This window comes from Poecilia latipinna, unplaced genomic scaffold (assembly GCF_001443285.1).
Source record: "Poecilia latipinna isolate Pla-1442-1.1 unplaced genomic scaffold, P_latipinna-1.0 Scaffold2807, whole genome shotgun sequence".
NCBI lineage: Eukaryota > Metazoa > Chordata > Actinopteri > Cyprinodontiformes > Poeciliidae > Poecilia > Poecilia latipinna.
In genome coordinates this window covers 1-17,502 of record NW_015115423.1, presented here as the reverse complement: position 1 = coordinate 17,502, position 17,502 = coordinate 1, and the positions used below count along the sequence as shown (strand labels likewise).

Sequence of the window (17,502 nt, the reverse complement as noted above, 5' to 3'; positions counted from 1 at the left end):
CAGCGCATCTTTTTTTCTCTCTCTCTCTCTCTTTCTCCCCCTTCCCCCCCCCCCCCCCCCCCCCCCCCCCCCAACGCCCCCTTTTCCCTCTCCACTGCAGACCTATGCCCCACCTGGTCACGTTAATCTGTCTGTGTAAACACTTTCATTTGGAACCCCTCGCATCCAGCTGTGGTCCAACACCGTCTCTGCTCAGTTTTCTTCCATTCCGCTCGGTTATGTTGTTCTCTTTCTCTGCTGCTCGCCTCCAGCTGCAGCTGCCATGAGCAGACCGTCAGTCCCTCCACTGTCCCACGCCGACGTAATTTATCCCCCCCACCTCTTTCCTACTCTCTTACACACAATCACACACACACACACAGAGAGAAAGAGAGAGAGAGAGACACTCGGCACCTACCACCCAGCTTGGTTGCCATCTAGCGTCTCCTTTTAGGCTCCCAAAACAGTTTCTGTCGGAGGACTGCGTGACGCAGAATCATCACGGTGACACTTCGGAATGATTCTTTTGTCGGGAATCTTGCCGCTTGAAAGGAATGCATGCTGCAAAGGGTTTCCCTACAAGCCTACGTCCCTTTTCATTGAAGAAACGTCACAAGTGCAACTAAAAGCGAGCGAGAACAGACCACAGAGTGTCAAAACAAAAATCATAATACTTTGACATGCCAGACGTGTGCGTGCCTCTGGCTGTATGCAACACGTTTAGTTTGGTTGTATGAATGCACCGTAAAGCTTCACCCGAATTTCTTTTATCTACATCAGGTTTTCCTCTAGGATTTTTGTGCGTTCGCCCTTTTCCACCTCTCATCAACTCTGCTTGCCTGTCATTTGCTGCCCACAGTACGAATCCCCTCACAATGCTGCTGCCCCCACCATGTTTCCTCATACTTGTGTATTTGTGTTTCTGTTGTCAAATTATTATGCCGCAGATCCTCCAGCATTGTCATGAGACTTTTGGTTGATTCTCTGATTAATGCTCTCTACTTGTACGCCATGGTGTTGGTGGAGTTAAGGTTGTGGCGTACTGTGTCTGATTTTTGAAAAATGGACTGAACAGTTCTCCACCAGCAGTTCAAAGGTTGGGGGAGTTGTTTTATTGCTTTTAAATGTCTCCACAAATGCATCCATGACATGTCTGCTGTGTTACTTGGTTATTCTGATGCTGCTTGTTGATTAATGTTCACTGAAAAACCTTAAAAAAATAAAATAAAATAAAAAAATCCACTGTATTTACAATGAGAATAAAACACACTCTAGTAAACTCCATTTATTAATAAAGTAATTATTAATAAAATGACTAGTGAAGTCTGTTGTTGCACTAGATTTTATACAGGGGTTATCAAAGCAACAGAGACTGAGCATAAGGCTTGTTTGGAAACTTGCATTTTTTTATGCATGTTGCTTTGTTTCTCAGTCTAAAGGTAAATTTATATTTTATCTAATCAGAGACTATGCATTCTGATTTGTTGAGCTTTTTTCTTTTTCTCCTATCTTCAGCTTTTCCTGAGTAGTGCAGGGGTGAGCAAAGAGGTTGTAAGTCTGTGATTAGACTGTGCCCACAGAGCTGCCATGAAGGGTCATATAAAGCATGAGACTGATTGGTTCATTCCCGCTTCAGCCTCGCTGCAGCTCCACTGTGCTCTGCTCAGCAGGCTCTGCTCTGCCTGTTTGAGTGTGATGGGAGCTGTCCGGTGCTGAACCCTGACAGCTCTCCGTGTTTTCCATAGATCCTCGTTAAAATTGTACTCGAGTTTCGTTTTAACCAGCAGGGCTTTGACTATTGATAACTTGGTTGATAATACGATAAACTACAAGCTCGCAATGATAAGATTTACAGTCAACGCTGGACTCGGGAGAGCAAAGTGTCTGCAGAAAATCAGTGTTGTTCCTCTTTTCTAGATTGCTTACTGAATTTCTGTCTGCGCTGTCTGTCTTCATCAGAACATCTGTCTAATGCAAGTCTTCTGTTCAAAAAATGCAGGAACTAACTAACACTTAGAATTTTGTTTCAATAGTGTATTTAGGTTATTTGTGGAATGCTTGGTTGATTATGCTTGTCAACTTTTAAAATGATGAGGACAACAGTAATCCCACATATTTTTGCCGTCTAGCTCTCTGTTGCTGTTTTCTCCATGCGTTAAACACAAACTCAGTCTTTGCCTTGCAGAGCAGACTGTTGCGGTTGCATCCTCCCTTCTCAGTGTTGTAAGAATGTCATTTATGTTTCAGCGTACAGATTCTTGAGAAATAAGATTGGAAGTCCAAGTATTCTTGAAAGATGTCTGCACTCTTTAAATGGCACAGCACTCCTGCCAAGTTTCCATCTTCCAAAAATAGTATTGATTTAAGAATGAGACTGTGTAACCTTTTAGTTCTTGCATGCGCTTTACTTTTGCTGCCTAAAGCGGCATTTCACAAAGCAGAATTTACCCCAAGTTTGGCAGTTTCAGTAGCTTCCGCTTTAAGTCCTTGTTTTTAAGCTCAAATTGTTTTTGGACGTTTCCTGCAAGGGCAAAGCGTCTGTTTCAGTAGTTTTCACATCACCTGAACCAATCTGTTTTTGAAGTCCTTTTCTTTTTCTTTTCTTTTTATCTCAGGAGGTTGTCTGTCAAGCATACAATAATTCTTTTTTTGTGGTTACCGTTTTCAGAAGAGATGTAAAAAGGGATATGCAAAAAGAAAATAAATACTTTGTTTTTTTCATAATCATCGTCACACCAAATAAGAACCCCATTGGCAGATATTTCTGTAATCTCTCATGTATTTCTTTGAGGCATCATGGGTCTGATCTTGATTTTGTCTATTTTGACTATTTGTACTCATCCATGTACATTTACTCCTTAACAAATAAAACTTTAGCACATCAATTAAGAACCTTTGCACTGTGACCTTCTACCAAGATAATTGTTAAAAGTAACTCAATATCTCCTATTTTTAATGTCTTCCATTTGTAGACCAGTTGAGACATTTACAAGTGAAAGACGTTCAAAACAGCTGAAGACACATCCGGGTTTCACCAGCTGTACAGTTTTATGCTGAATAGAGCAAAATCCTAGAACTAAATCTGTCAGAGCCTGAAGATTGATGAGTGGGGTTAAGGTTTGCATTCTTAAACACAGAGATGTTCATGTTCTTGTTTTTTATGGTTGAGCCAAAGTCGAGACCTAAATGCAATTGAGAATCCTTGGCAAGACTTTAAAAATATCTGTTCGTAAATGCTTTCCATACGACCTAACTGATTTTCAAGTATTTTCCTAAGAACAGGCAAGACTTATTGCTGTTTAGATGTGTAAACTCAGTAGAGACATAGAATTGATGTTTCACTTTCAACTGTGAAACATCAAACGTGCTGAAACCAAACACCTGTCAGACTCCATTAGATTCTTAATGTATTTCTAAATCTTTATTTCACAGACATCCACTAAGTTTAAGAAATGATAGTATTACTGTATTGTTATAAATATTTTTGAAGTACAACGTAGATGGATTGCAAAATAAAACTGAGGCGTTCCCTTTGGTAGCTGTCACATTTTTCACTGGCTGGCCAGCTTCTCTGGTATCTCATTTTCAGAGCCGCATCCCTTTACAGAGATGATCAGACATGGCTGCATGCTGTGAGTTGGGGAGAAAGCAGTAGCACTTCTGGTTGGTTGTTAAATGGGGCAAAGCTTTGACCTCAGTCCTAACAGTTGGCAGAGGTGGCCTGTGTCCAGTTGCTCCCGTGTAGATATTTACTCTGGTTTGCTTGTCTGTTTTTTGTTCTGACATTTCATCACTGGTTTCAGATTATTATCTCCTTCAATTTCACAATCAGTTTCTATTGCATATTTCTAAATCATGTACAGTGTAGACTGAATGAAGATAATGGCATAAAGGTGCCAACAGAACCATATTGTCCAAAGAGCACAGATGAGATCATTCTCTTACCCTGCGCTCCACCACCATTGTCGGAGCCCCTGTCCATGAACACCACAAACAAGCTTTGGAACAAGGGTACATCCCAGGTGGAGTCCAATCCACAGTGGAAAGAAGTTTGAGTTTTTCTATCTAGATTCTAGAATGTGGACATAGGTGTTCTTTTGAACAGCAAAAGACCAGACAGCAATTAAAAACAACTCAGGTAATCCATGCTCTCAAACAAAATACCACGAGAGACATAAACATTGGCTTTTTCCAATTCCACAAAACATATTTGACCAAGATAACTGAGCTCCCATGATTACCTCAGAAACTATGTGAGGGTGAAGATCAAGTTTCTGTTCCCCGGTCAGGACAAAAGTCACACTACTTCTTCTTAATCTGAGGTTCAACAGGTTCAGCTGTTCCCTTAATAACACACTATAGTAAACTTTCTGAGCAAGGCTGAGAAATCTAACCCCTTTATAGTTGGAACCCAATCCCAGGTCCAATCCCCCTTTTTTTCATGTAGACCATGAACTTATTCTGCCACTCTAGTTGTGTTGTCCCAGTCCTTACATTGAAGCAACATGTCAACTTTAACATCCCATCAATGTCCAGACTTCAACTTTTCAGACCAAATCTCATCCAAGCCTAAGTATAAAACACAAGTGTTTTATACAGTTTTCTATGGTTGCCACATCAACTTTGCCACACAATAAAGTACATTTTAATTCAAACTGTTTTAGCACGCACGACTCAGCTCCCACATTAAAAACATTATGTGATCTGCCAGAATCCTGTGATTCAACGTGCCCAAAATATGCAAACAAAAAATGTTTTGCCTGGTCAAACCAAGGGAGTGAATCATAACTGAGTTGGCCTTTATCTGAATCAGAACAAAACTCTTGTGTGAGTAATAATGTAGGTTTGGAGGGTAATTAAGAGTGCTGAAAGTCAGTAGACAATGCTCAGAGCTAATCGGCAAATGTCAAACTGTCATCTGCAATGGGAACATTGAGAGACTGGTGTAAAACATCATTCATGATAAATCTGTTCTTTGTTGTTCATTGGTGTTTCTAAATGCAATTTGTACAGAAAGTATAGTTTCTGACATACAGAGCTTGTAAAGTATTTCACTCTTTTATTGTTTTAAAAAATCATTCATGATCAACAAATTTTGGCTTTTTTGGCTAAAGTTATTACTAAAATACATTTTAATGTCAAAGTGGAAAGCTATTTCAGCCAAAATTAAATCACTAAATAAATAACTAAATAAATAAAGAAATAGTTTCTTTATTTATTTAATTTTGGCTGAAATGGATTTCCAGACAAAATAAATAACTGATAAACGCCTTAAAAACCGTAAAACTATATTCTGCATTTGTATGTCGCCACCTAGAGTTATTTCTTAAAGTTGCAAGATGCAGTAAACATTAATGCGAGTTACCGTTTCTTATGTAAGTGTTTACATTACATATTCTTGTAATGTAAACACATAGGACAGGGTCTGACTCTGATCTGATTTTTAGAGCAAGAAGGCTATGTTTTTTACCCGCGCGGAACCAGTGATAAATTTATCGAGTCAGTTGTTTCCGGCCGGTGTGTTTTTGCGAATGGACTTGCCTCGCTCAGCTGCTTAATAAGAAAATATCAGGTAACTGACTAAAAACATTTCTTTAGCATCGATGAAAAACGTCTGTCGTTGTTCTCTGTGTTTGCATAGCATCTAACGAAGCAATTTTACCATTTATATAGAGGTTACTGTCTTTGTTTTTGGTTAAATTAATCTGGTTGTGATATAATCAAGCAGCTAGCTAATGTTAGCCACCTTACTTCCTCAGTCTTGCTAACCAGCCAGCTGACATAATGTCATTGATGTCTTGAAGACATCGACCAGGACACTTTATATCTTTTTATCAGCTGCTTTGATCAATGACGTGAGCTTAGAGTAAATGCCTTAAAAACAGCCTCTTCCCTAATGTTGCCTCCGTATTCGTGAAGTCTCTTCTGATATTTCTTTTCGTAGATCATGGAGTTTGCTGAACTGATAAAGACCCCCAGAGTGGACGGGGTGGTCCTGCACCGACCCTTTATGCCCACGGTGGAGGGAACTCTGTGTTTAACCGGGCACCATCTGATTCTCTCCTCCAGACAGGACAACACGGAGGAGCTTTGGCTGCTCCATTCAAACATAGACTCCATAGAGAAAAGGTGATGTCCGTACAGCTGCTGGATTTTACGGTTTTTCCGCATAGATGTTATGAACTGACTCCATAAAAAGGGGATTTTATTTGGTTTCATCAAACAATGATGAAATAAACGGGTCTTAAAAAAACATTTTTACAAATAAAAATCTGAAAAGTTTGACACGCATGCTATTTGGAGACCTCTAACTAAAATCTCTTGCAGCCACTTATCTTCAGGAGGTACTTAACCTGTAGACATTTGTGTAATTGAAAACCAACACTGCAATAGCAATCTAAGAACACCATCCCCATGTTGAAACATTGTGGTGACAACATAATTCTGTGGGAATGCTTTTCATCAGCAAGACGAGGAAAGCTGGTCAGAGTCAAATACAGGGTTATCCTGGAGCTGTGAGAGGCTGGGAAAAAGACGTAAAACTGTAGTAAATGTTCACCTTCCAGCAGGACAATGACCTAACGCATACATCTAGAGCTACAATGAAATGTTTTAGATCACAGCATGTTAATACGTTAGAATACTCCAGTCCTAGTCCACCGCTAAATCCAATTACGAATCAGTAGACGGAATTGTAAATATATACTGTTGGTCTCCATCCTGTCTGACTGAACTTTAAGTATTTTGCAAAGATTGGGCAGCATTTTATTAGTCTGTAGATGTGTAAGGCTGGTAGGTACATTCAGCAAAAGACGAAAAGCTCTAACGGTAAAGGGAGGTGAGCATAAATTCTCACCTCGTTTCAGATTTTGTTTTCTGTGAGTTGTTTTTTTAGCTTCAATTTGGTATAAGGCTGCAAAAATGACCTCAATGCACTTTGATTTTGCAATAGTAAATATTGACAGGAGTTACCAATAATGAATGCTGTAATACTTAAAAAGATGCAGTGCAGAGAGACTATTTTATATCCTTCACCTCATGTTTTTTTTTTTTTTTTTTTTAACACTTTTGTCCATGCAGACTGGTTAAACTTTATCGGTATAGTGGAAAATTAAAGCTCAAATACAGTACATAAGTATTCACACAAAGAAGAGTTTGAGGAATGGTTACCACCACGTATACTTCGACTACATGACGCTAATTAGTCAGTGTAGACATCCAGGTGGTGACTCGTCAATATCTACACTGGTTGGAGAACCTAAATCTATTCTGACAGGATATTTTACTCTAAGAAAATCTGAACTGTTTGTCTTTCAGATTCGTTGGCTCTGTTGGAAACATCATAGTTAAATGCAAGGACCTGAGGGTGATCCAGCTCGACATTCCTGGCATGGATGAGTGTCTGAACATTGCCAGCTCTATTGAGGTAAAGGCTCCAGCACAGGGTATAGAGCTGTTGATAATTACCTATTTTTATTGGGCATCGAGAAATTCTGTGCATTCTTACTAACATTGTTTCATATGTTTGTTCTCTCTCAAGGCTCTGTCCACACTTGACTCTGTCTCTCTGATGTATCCTTTCTTCTACCGGCCCATGTTTGAAGTTATTGAAGACGGGTGGAATTCATTTCTTCCTCGGGACGCTTTTAAGGATTTGGAATCGATGGTATAATGATGATTAATCAGAAGAATATTCATCAAACCCGGATTTTAGGTCTGTAGCACTCATTTACATCCCCACATAACACAACACTATTCCTTCTCTCAGACAGATGAGTGGCGACTGAGTGAAGTCAACAAAGACTTCACCGTATGTTCGTCATACCCCCCTCTAGTGGCGGTTCCTAAAAGCATTGACGATGACACGCTCAGGAAAGTAGCTACATTCCGCCATGGCGGGCGTTTCCCGGTGCTAAGCTACTACCACAAGAAGAACGGCATGGTCATGATGCGGGCGGGGCAGCCCCTGACCGGCACCAACGGGCGGCGCTGCAAAGAAGACGAGAAGCTCATCAACGCCACCCTGAGGCCAGGGAAGCGGGGATATGTAATCGATACACGGACCATCAACGTCGCCCAGCAGGCCAAAGCTCGAGGCGGCGGGTTCGAGTCCGAGGGTAACTACCCGCAGTGGAGGAGGATACACAAAGCCATTGAAAGGTGGGCGGTTACAGATGGATGCAGTGCCTTGCAAAAAACGTTGGAAACATAAACTTCAATGTGCTTTATTGGAATATTAAGTTGTAGACATACATAAAGTAATTGTGGGGATGGTTTTTCATCCCCACAATTGGTGCACAATCATTTACATCCACTTCTCTTGAGTTAATATAGTTTGATGCAATGAAAGCTGCAAGACTTTTAAGGTAGGTTCCTACTGACTTTGCATGTCAGATTTTTTTGTCCATTCTTCTGTGCAAAATGGTTCAAGCTCAGTCAGATTGGATGGAAAACATCTGGGAACATCAGCGTTTAAGTCTTTCCTCTCAATTTTAAGGAACATTTTGTAAGCCATTTGTATAGTAATATAGTAATAGCCATTTGTATAGTAATATGTGGCTGTTCTCAACCAGTGCAGGTTTTCTTGATTTTAATTGTTTTATGACATATATTAAATGTCAGAGTATATGAGTTTATACTGTAAAACATCTGTTCATTTTCAGGTACAACGTCCTCCAGGAAAGCCTGATTAAGCTGGTGGAGGCCTGCAGCGATCAGTCCCACAGCATGGACCGCTGGCTGAGCAAGCTGGAAGCCTCCAACTGGCAGACTCACATCAAGGAGATCCTCACCACTGCTTGCTTGGCTGCCCAGTGCATTGACAGGTCAGGATCTATCTTAACATTTGAAAGCTCTAATTGTTACACAGAGACATTCTGGGGGAAAAAAAAAAAAAAAAAAGCATGATCACGTGTGCTTCAGGGAGGGAGCGTCGGTGCTCGTTCATGGAACAGAGGGGACAGACTCCACCCTGCAGGTGACGTCTTTGGCTCAGATCATCTTGGATCCGGCCTGCAGGACCATTAAAGGCTTCCAGAGTCTGGTGGAGCGAGAGTGGCTCCAGGTTAGGCTTGAGGAGCTTTGATTCACTGTCTCTCATGTTCTTCTATGACTTAGGATGGAGTTTTAGTCATGGCAGTATCTTCCTTTTTTTTAACCACCTATCCAGGCAGGTCACCCATTCCAGCAGCGCTGCGCCCAGTCCGCCTACTCCAACAGCAAGCCGCGGCAAGAGGCTCCCGTCTTTCTGCTCTTCTTGGACTGCGTGTGGCAGATCCTTCGGCAGTTTCCCTGTTCCTTTGAGTTCAATGAGAGTTTCTTGGTGCTGCTCTTTGAACATGCCTATGCCTCCCAGTTTGGGACCTTCCTAGGAAGCTGTGCAGCAGACAGGTCAGTTCAAGTTACCACGCACAGCTCTACCAGCTTATATAAACCACCTGCTTGATTCTTTTTGCCTCATTTCTCTTTTTGGCAGAGGATGAATGTCAAGCTTTATTTTTGTTCTCTTGTCACAGAGCCAGGCTGTCTCTTCCTGAGAAGACGGTGTCGCTGTGGTCATGGGTGAATCGGCCTCAGGAGCTGGAGCATCTGACCAACCCCCTTTACGAGGCCAACAGTCTTGTGATCTGGCCCTCCGTGGCTCCTCAGAGTCTGCTGCTGTGGGAAGGTAAGTAAAGGCTGAAATCGTAGCTGGCACAGAGACAAAGCTACAGTCCTAGAATATATAGAAAATACATTAAACTGGTAACCATTCCAAAACCTTTTAGAATTAAAAACACAGAACACTGATTTGACTTTTAAAATCTCTGTTTCACTAAAACTGATGAAATGTAGCAACAATTATTAAGTAAGCATATTTGAGCTGCAGAATAAAACAATCTAAAATGATTGAAAAGCTGAAACAGGAAATAGAAAAAAATATCTGAGACCATCTGACCACACAGTTGCTTATGGGTTAAGTTTCATTTCCAGGTTCCAAGTTGTTAGGATTTAATCACCTTTGAATGACAAATGGTCTTTTTACTTAAGAAAAAAATATGTAAAACAAAAAAAAAAAATCTGCAACAACTTTTACTTAGTAAAATATGTACTTTGAAGATTCTTTGTTTGATTATTTGTAAAATCTGTAACTGGGTGGAGGCTACATTGCTGACTGAATTCATTACCCACTAGTTTCTATACAGTGTAGCTTTGACATAGTTTAGTTTAAAGGCTGCTAAATGAAACCTGGCAAAGTCTGGTTGTGGTAAAGGGATAAAATGCACAATAATGTGTCCATTGTTGAGAAAACCTGAGTTTGATCCATGATGTGATTGTATTTCCCTACAAACCTTACCAGAAGGGGGCGCTAATGATCTCAGAAATTATAGCTTTCAAAAGCTTGAGTTCTCAGTTACTCAGAAGTTTATGTTCAGTGCAACTTAATCACTTTGCATTGATTCACTGTATTATTCATGAATGTATATTGCATATTAAGTTATGTTAAGCTAAAAGTAAAAAAAAAAAAGACAAAATATTTAAGAATTTATTTTGATAATCAGCAACTGAATTAATAGGTTCACTCAGTGAACAAAGTTTAATCTGTTCAGCACTTTTAATACAAACAAGTTAATGCAAACTTTAATACACAAAGTGCTCTGCTCAGGCTGAAAACAAACACATTGTCAACAAAAGGAAGAAACATTTCCCTAAACAAATTGGATGAGAATGAGGAACCGAGGAGAAAAAGATGTGAAGCAACACAGGAAATATTCTGAAACATTTATAGACTGTAAGCTCTGACACATAATGGGAAAAATTACTGTAAAATATCAAAATAATTGACATTTGAAATCTAAAGAATAATAATAAATAAATAAACAAATGCATTAATGACCAAATTAATGATAAATAGCTAACTCCTCAACAAAAAAAATCGGACCAAAAGATGTGCTTTTTGTAGGCTTTTGAAAACATTTTCATTTTTAGCTCACTGCAAAATCCTGTTTTTATTTGAACTAACATTTGCTTGGTGGAACAATATTTGTTACAAATGAATAGTGAAATGAATGAGACTATTCGTGCTTGAAAGCATAACGTCTTTGATTTCTTTATTTGTGCTTGGATGAACATTTTGAGGTAAACCTTCTGTGGAATTATTTAATAGAAAATAGCTAAACACTTTTAACTTTATGGCGTTACAGGGTGTGCTGAAGGTAAATCGTCACCGTCACCTGAGCCTGCCGATCCTTCTCAACATATAACATCTTTCTACCAGCTCAGTTAGCCATCATAAATCACATTAGGCTAATCTTAGTCCTGTAACTCTCTCATAGACGTGGCAGTGAAGAGTCATAACCAGATAATAAGTAAAAGCTCATTAAAGTTGAAAAACCTGTGCTTTATTATCTCGTTAGTATTGAGCAGCAACCAATACCTTTGTATTTGTAATTTGTAATTGTTTGTCTAATATTTTTAAATGTTTTTGTGAGATTTCATTAAAATCAAAACATTTAAGATTTATTGAAAGCTGCGTTAACATTTTGAGAAGAGGCTATAAACGTGTTGTAGCTAATTGAAGACCTCGCCATGTTAGATGGTGAAACAAAACTGGTCAAATTATGAATCCAAAGTATTTCAGAGCCGATGAGGTTCATATGCAAAATACGTTTGGGAGTACAATTCAGAAATGTAATTTTGAATGTCTCTAGAGCAAATGATTTTCTGTTTCAAACTGAAAGTTCAGAACCAGTGACGGGGACTTTGTGTTAGTCCTTTCATAAGGTGAAATTGGGGGAGGGGTAATCTGTGCAGGGGTCAAAGGGTTCAGCCTTTCTGTGCAAAAGGCCTCCCCCACCTACAGCTTTAAACCAACACCCTCATTCAAAACGAAGTTTAAGCAGATATTTGAGAACTCGGCGGAGCCCATGAGGTTCTGCTTACGGAGCGCTTTTACTTGAACATGATCCACATTTTTGGGTCAATTTGAAAGACTGCAGCGAACACCGGATCTCCAGCTGCTGATGTGGACACCAGCAAGGACAAAAGGTTGATGGAAAGCTTTCACGTGATTGCTGATGCAATCTTGGCAGATTTTACTGCAGATTATTTTAAACGGGAACGACTGGGTGTCCTCAGTAGTAAATGCAAATTACTCTATCACATGTTTAGAATCGGGGGGGAATTTTATTGTGGTTAGTAAATATTACTTCATGGGACAAACCAGTTCGAACTTATTCACACAGTCTATGCATCTGTTTTTAACACTCATTAATGTTGAATTCTGGCTACATTTCACTAATTAAGTTTGACAGAAATAAAGAAAATCAGATAAAAATGTCTTATTTGATTATGAAAAGGATCCAACAGTCTGCTTGTAAGGCGCACGTATATCTGAACCTTTGCTTTCAGGAATTGCTTACGACTTTATGTAACAACAATTTGCAGTCAGTCATAAACCAGTCTGGCACAAAGTTTTGGCAAAATATTTGCTTGTAGATGTATTAATTATAGGTCCTTCAGCAAAACAGTGGTTGAGGACTGTGTGAGTTGCATTTTCTTCTTCCAGAAGACTTTCTGTCTTTCCTCTACTAAATATTTGCACTATCAACTATCTAAACAGCTTCAGGAGACAATTTTTTCTCTCTGTCTTAAGATATATCACCAAGCTTCTCCTGTTTTAGCTCAGTTACAACTACCAACATTATTTCTATTTGCTGAAAGCCAGAGAATTTTATTTGCAACTTTCTTTGAATATATTTGGTTAGTATCAGGGATATATATATATATATATATATATATATATATATATATAAACACTGCAGACAAGAAACGTTGTGTTCCAGGTGTAGCCCTAAAATACATCCAGGTGTAGGAATGAAATTAACTCAAATGTGTCATTTAACCTATGAGAGCTTTCCAAAGACAAGACATCATCCTCTTTTTTTAGTTTCTCCCATTTATTAGAGACTGTAATCATTCATTCTGTATGTAAACTTCTGATTTTTGAAGACATTCTGACAAATAATTTTCTCATTATTGGGACATTTAACAAATATAAATAATTTTGGTAAATCTAACAGACATAAAACAAGAGAACTTTGGTCTGACTTAAGTTCAGACGGTGAGAAATAAACGAGTAAGTGTGTTTGTATTTGAAGCATGTAAATATCTGGTTTCAACTGTATGTTATACATACGCACTGATCAGGATTTTCATAGCAGAACATAATTGTGTGAGACCATGCCCGTATTGGATTTTCTTTGTGAGTCACCCTGTCGTCCTGTTATTCTGTTCCAGGAGTTTTCCTTCGCTGGAACCGCTCGTCCAAGTGTTTGGATGAGGCTTACGACGAGATGGTGCACATAATCGAGTACAACAAGGAGCTTCAGAACAAAGTGAACAGTCTGCGCCGGCAGCTGGCTCAGCTGGAAACAGACGATCCTCTGCTGAACACGCCATAGGGAGAGAAAGGTTTAAAGAAGGACAAAATGTCAAAATAACTACAGAAAGGTCACATTCATCCTCTCCTTTAGGCTTTAACCAAACTTAAGTTGGTTTCAGATATTTCAAGATTTTTAAATGAATTTAGTTGACAATTGCGCAGTGATGATTTGTGGGGTTGATTCTGTTAATTCTTTAAAGCATGCGGTTCTGATGGGGGCTTCTAGTCATCTTTCAAGTAAAACATTTCACCTGATCGTAATCATATGTTGTAAGATATGGAGCTTTGCACATGCAGGAAGGAAAATTCTTAATTATGCTCAAGCTTATCAGCTGAATTTACATTTGTAAAGCATCATCAAATGTAAATCCTACTTATTGTTGTCCATATACATTTGTAATTACTTCATGCTTTAATTAGTTTTTTTTTTCTTCTTTTTTTTCAGAGAAACTGTGTTTATGTTAATACAGGGTTCACATTCCTACCAAGCACGCTGCTATACGCAAGTGCCGTAAAAGCACTGCATAGTTTCTATGGCAACATGCGTGGTGCTGTAAGGTGATGTATGACTTTTTCAGCATGGTCAAGTAAAACGCGTAGGTTGGGTCAGCACCTTCTGCACCATACAAAAAGGGAGTTTTATGGAGATTTCCAGCCAAATTATTTTGCATCTGCTATTGACAAATTATTCTCTGGAGTTCTGGTTAGGAGCAGTGGCAGTGCTCAAATATCAATTATCACATCCCTACCTAAAATGATACTGCTAAATCATCAGCTGTGTTGCTGGAAGATTTTAACGATGGTACTAAGTGCCTTGTTGCAAAAAGAGTCTGTTTCTCAGAGTTGATCACACTGACATTAATCTGCTTGAAAATACACTGAGGGAAAATGTTGCTTCAAACACCGATCTGTAGCTTGGCACCTATAATTGTGTAATAACTGTTAAGTTTGTGGGCAAAATACATGTTAAACATTAGGTACTGATGCACTTTTTAAATGAGTTTTATTTTGTGTGTACAAAGCCATACTAAGTCTCAAAAATCTACTTTTCTTATGTTTTTTAGTTTCCAACAGCTACACTGAAAGAAAAAAAAAAATCATGGTAATATTTAACATGGATGTTGATGCATACAACGCATTTCATCCAATGTGAAAAACTGGCTTCCAATGAAATCCCAAACATGGGAGTCATTAGTTGTATTTTCTTTCTTTTGCTTCAAAGTAGGTTTATTTCTTGGAAATATTTTTCTTTTTCAGTTATTTATCGTTAAGATGCAGGTTTCTTTTCTCTTTTTTTTATGTTTGCCAAACTACCATGATCTTAGAATCGTTGAAATAAAATTTTGAAGAAGTAGAACAAAGTCGGGGAAGAACCAGTTTTTTGTTTACACGTGGCAAAAAAACGAGACCAAAACAACATTTTTCTTTCATCTTTAGTGAATTTTGTCCCCCTCAGACCTCTTTCGCATTTCTGTTTAATTGCTTGCATTTAGCTAAGCAAACAGAAATCGGCGCCATCTTTGTGACCTGCAGCTGGTAATAAAACACTAAAAGTTCCAGTTTAAAATTAGTTCTCCTCTTCGGTTGTAAATTCCTGCGTTGGTTCTCCTTGTGCTGCCAAAGCAGCTCAGACCCATGAAATCAAAAATGTTATCAGACATTGGGGATGTTTATTTTGGCCTTGATGATTGAAGACTGTGCTCTCTTTCGAGCATAGTTACTCCTCATGCACGCCATCGAATTTAATCTGACATGGGGATATGGGATGTAGCAACCTTGAGGATCTCTCTCTAACCAGCTTTGCAGGGCAATGGAGCATGTGGTAAAATCAGGATACAAGTTTTCCCATCGAACAGTGGTGCTTCTACCCGTCAGTCGTAATGTGATGGCCTATGTTTGTTCAGAACGCTTTATGTTGCTCTGCTAATTTCATCTAAACATGGGTTAGTGGGCAAGCATTAAAAGCACTGCGGTCATATTTTAAATGTTTGTGTGTCAATAACTAAATGGGTTAAATGTTTCTTTGTTTAAATGTAATCTGCACATTATAGTTGAACCGGATAATGTAACAGTCACACTAAAGCTCTTTAAATCGCATTGGTAAGAAACATGGCTTCATTCAGCTGCGCACTGTTTGTTGCTCTCTGCCAAATATCCATCTCTATGTTTGCAACAGTGAAATGGTAGTGTAAGCCAAATCAGCGGTGTGGTGTGTAATTGTACAAATTTAAGCTTGCACTCGTGTGTCTGAGTGATTTTTTTGTATCTGTAAAGAATCAGTGAACTCTAAAAAAAAAAATAAAAATAAAAAATAAAATAAGGATTAAGCTTTAGACGGATAATAATTTTGTCTGTTCTGCTTACTGACTTTGTGCAATGCCTTACTGTAAAACCACAGTCCATCTCAGTGTGTACTTTTATCACTGTTGATTACATTCTTAAGAAATCACCATTCAATTGTATTCAATGTTTTGTTTTTTTAAGTTTGAAGACATTAAAATATGAAGTTTAAAGAAAAAAATATTTGTCACTGTTTTGTTCTTGGGATTGCAGGGTAAACCCTGGTCAGGTCACCAGTCCATCGGATATCCGTGGAAAAAAAAAACAAAAAAAACAGCAACACACACACTGTAAGTGAGTTTGTTCTAAAGTTGAAGGACTGTTAGGCGCTGTTCAGGTTTGACACCGCTCTCAACCTGGAGTGTCGGCCAGAACACCACTCAGGCCAGGATTCAGCTCAGGACCAGATGTTTGGATGAGGTGCACCAGGAGTTTAATGAAGACACGAGGCAGGATCCTTTAACTGTTCTGTATTCCAAACTGTATCACAGATATCCAATGAACACGGATGGGCATAAATGTGTCTACATGAAGGTGTGTGTGGTTTCTCATCAATGACGCACACTCTTAAGGAGAACACATATCTTGTGGTCTTTCCCACGTGTTAGCACAGCGGCTCGGTTACCCAAACTTCCCCACCGGATACCAACAACGTTGGCTACGGCAAGGTGTTGACGTCATCACTGCCCTAACTACAGTAGCCCTAACTACGGTATGCCTTAAGGGACAAAAGTAACGCTGAACAGAAAACACATAATACAAAGAGTAATACTCAACACCAAACTTAAACTATATATAAGGGTCTTTTGAACACACACTTAACCTTACACTCATGTCTTTGGATTGTGCACTGAACAACCTCTGCATGCACTGAGAGAACATGCAAACTCCATGCAGAAAGAATTCACGTAGCTTTGTGCTTGAGCTAAAATCCCTCCACCCTTCATGGCATTCCTGGTTAGAGTTTTATTTCTTCAAAAATAAGTTTAAAAAAAAATTTCACCTTTGACTTGAATAAATCTATTCATTTGAAAAGAAATGAGTGAGACTCTTAATTTGTTTTTCACAAAACATCGGGAGGTTATTTGCTGTCAGCTTCCCTGAAATGGTGGGTGTAGGGTTAAGGAAGAGTTCAACTTAGATGTGATAAAATATGATTTTAATGCTGGCTGCAGATAGTTATCTTTCAAAACAATAGTGAAAGTTTGCAGCTTAACTTGTCTTCAGTATGTCTTTGGTCAGGCCCTGTTGACCTCAAACAACCTTGAAAGATAATCACAGTATGTGCGCACACGTGCTTCAAAATTTTCTTCACTAGCTTAAATTAAATGAGATGGGCTGACTCAGTTCAGCCAATGGTACTGAGTCAGTCCTACTGGCTGACGCAATTCACAATTTGCATAAACATTAAGGGAAGCATTTTAAGCTGTAGTTCACTATCAAATTGTTTGGCTTTGCAAGGCTGCAGAAACATTGTTCCATTTCTCTTTCAGCTTGGATACAATCTGTTAGAATTGAAGGAATTTTGTATGACTCTTTGTTTTTATTAGTAATTTCATTGTTTTGACACGCTCCCAAAGCTTATTTTATTTATTAAGTATCTTGCAGTAGTTCATAGTTAAATTATGATTGTTGAACTTTATTTCCATCTTAGCTAACTGAGATGAGGATGAATATGTTTAATATTATATGCTGTTGTGTATAATGGAGGATCTGTAATGCTGTGGGCCGACTTCTCTTCCAAAAGTGCTCGGAACCTT

General features: G+C 38.9%; 1 protein-coding gene across 1 annotated transcript; it reads left to right on the top strand.

Annotated features, from left to right (window-relative positions):
- Positions 1-5,360: 5,360 nt before the first annotated feature.
- mtmr9 (myotubularin related protein 9) lies at positions 5,361-15,923 on the top strand. The gene is made up of 10 exons (XM_015021559.1): positions 5,361-5,551; positions 5,924-6,108; positions 7,297-7,405; positions 7,520-7,645; positions 7,748-8,139; positions 8,643-8,804; positions 8,902-9,043; positions 9,149-9,369; positions 9,495-9,646; positions 13,258-15,923. Exons 2-10 carry the CDS (start codon positions 5,927-5,929, stop codon positions 13,419-13,421), a joined length of 1,650 nt encoding a protein of 549 aa, XP_014877045.1. The 5' UTR covers positions 5,361-5,551; positions 5,924-5,926; the 3' UTR covers positions 13,422-15,923.
- Positions 15,924-17,502: the final 1,579 nt, after the last annotated feature.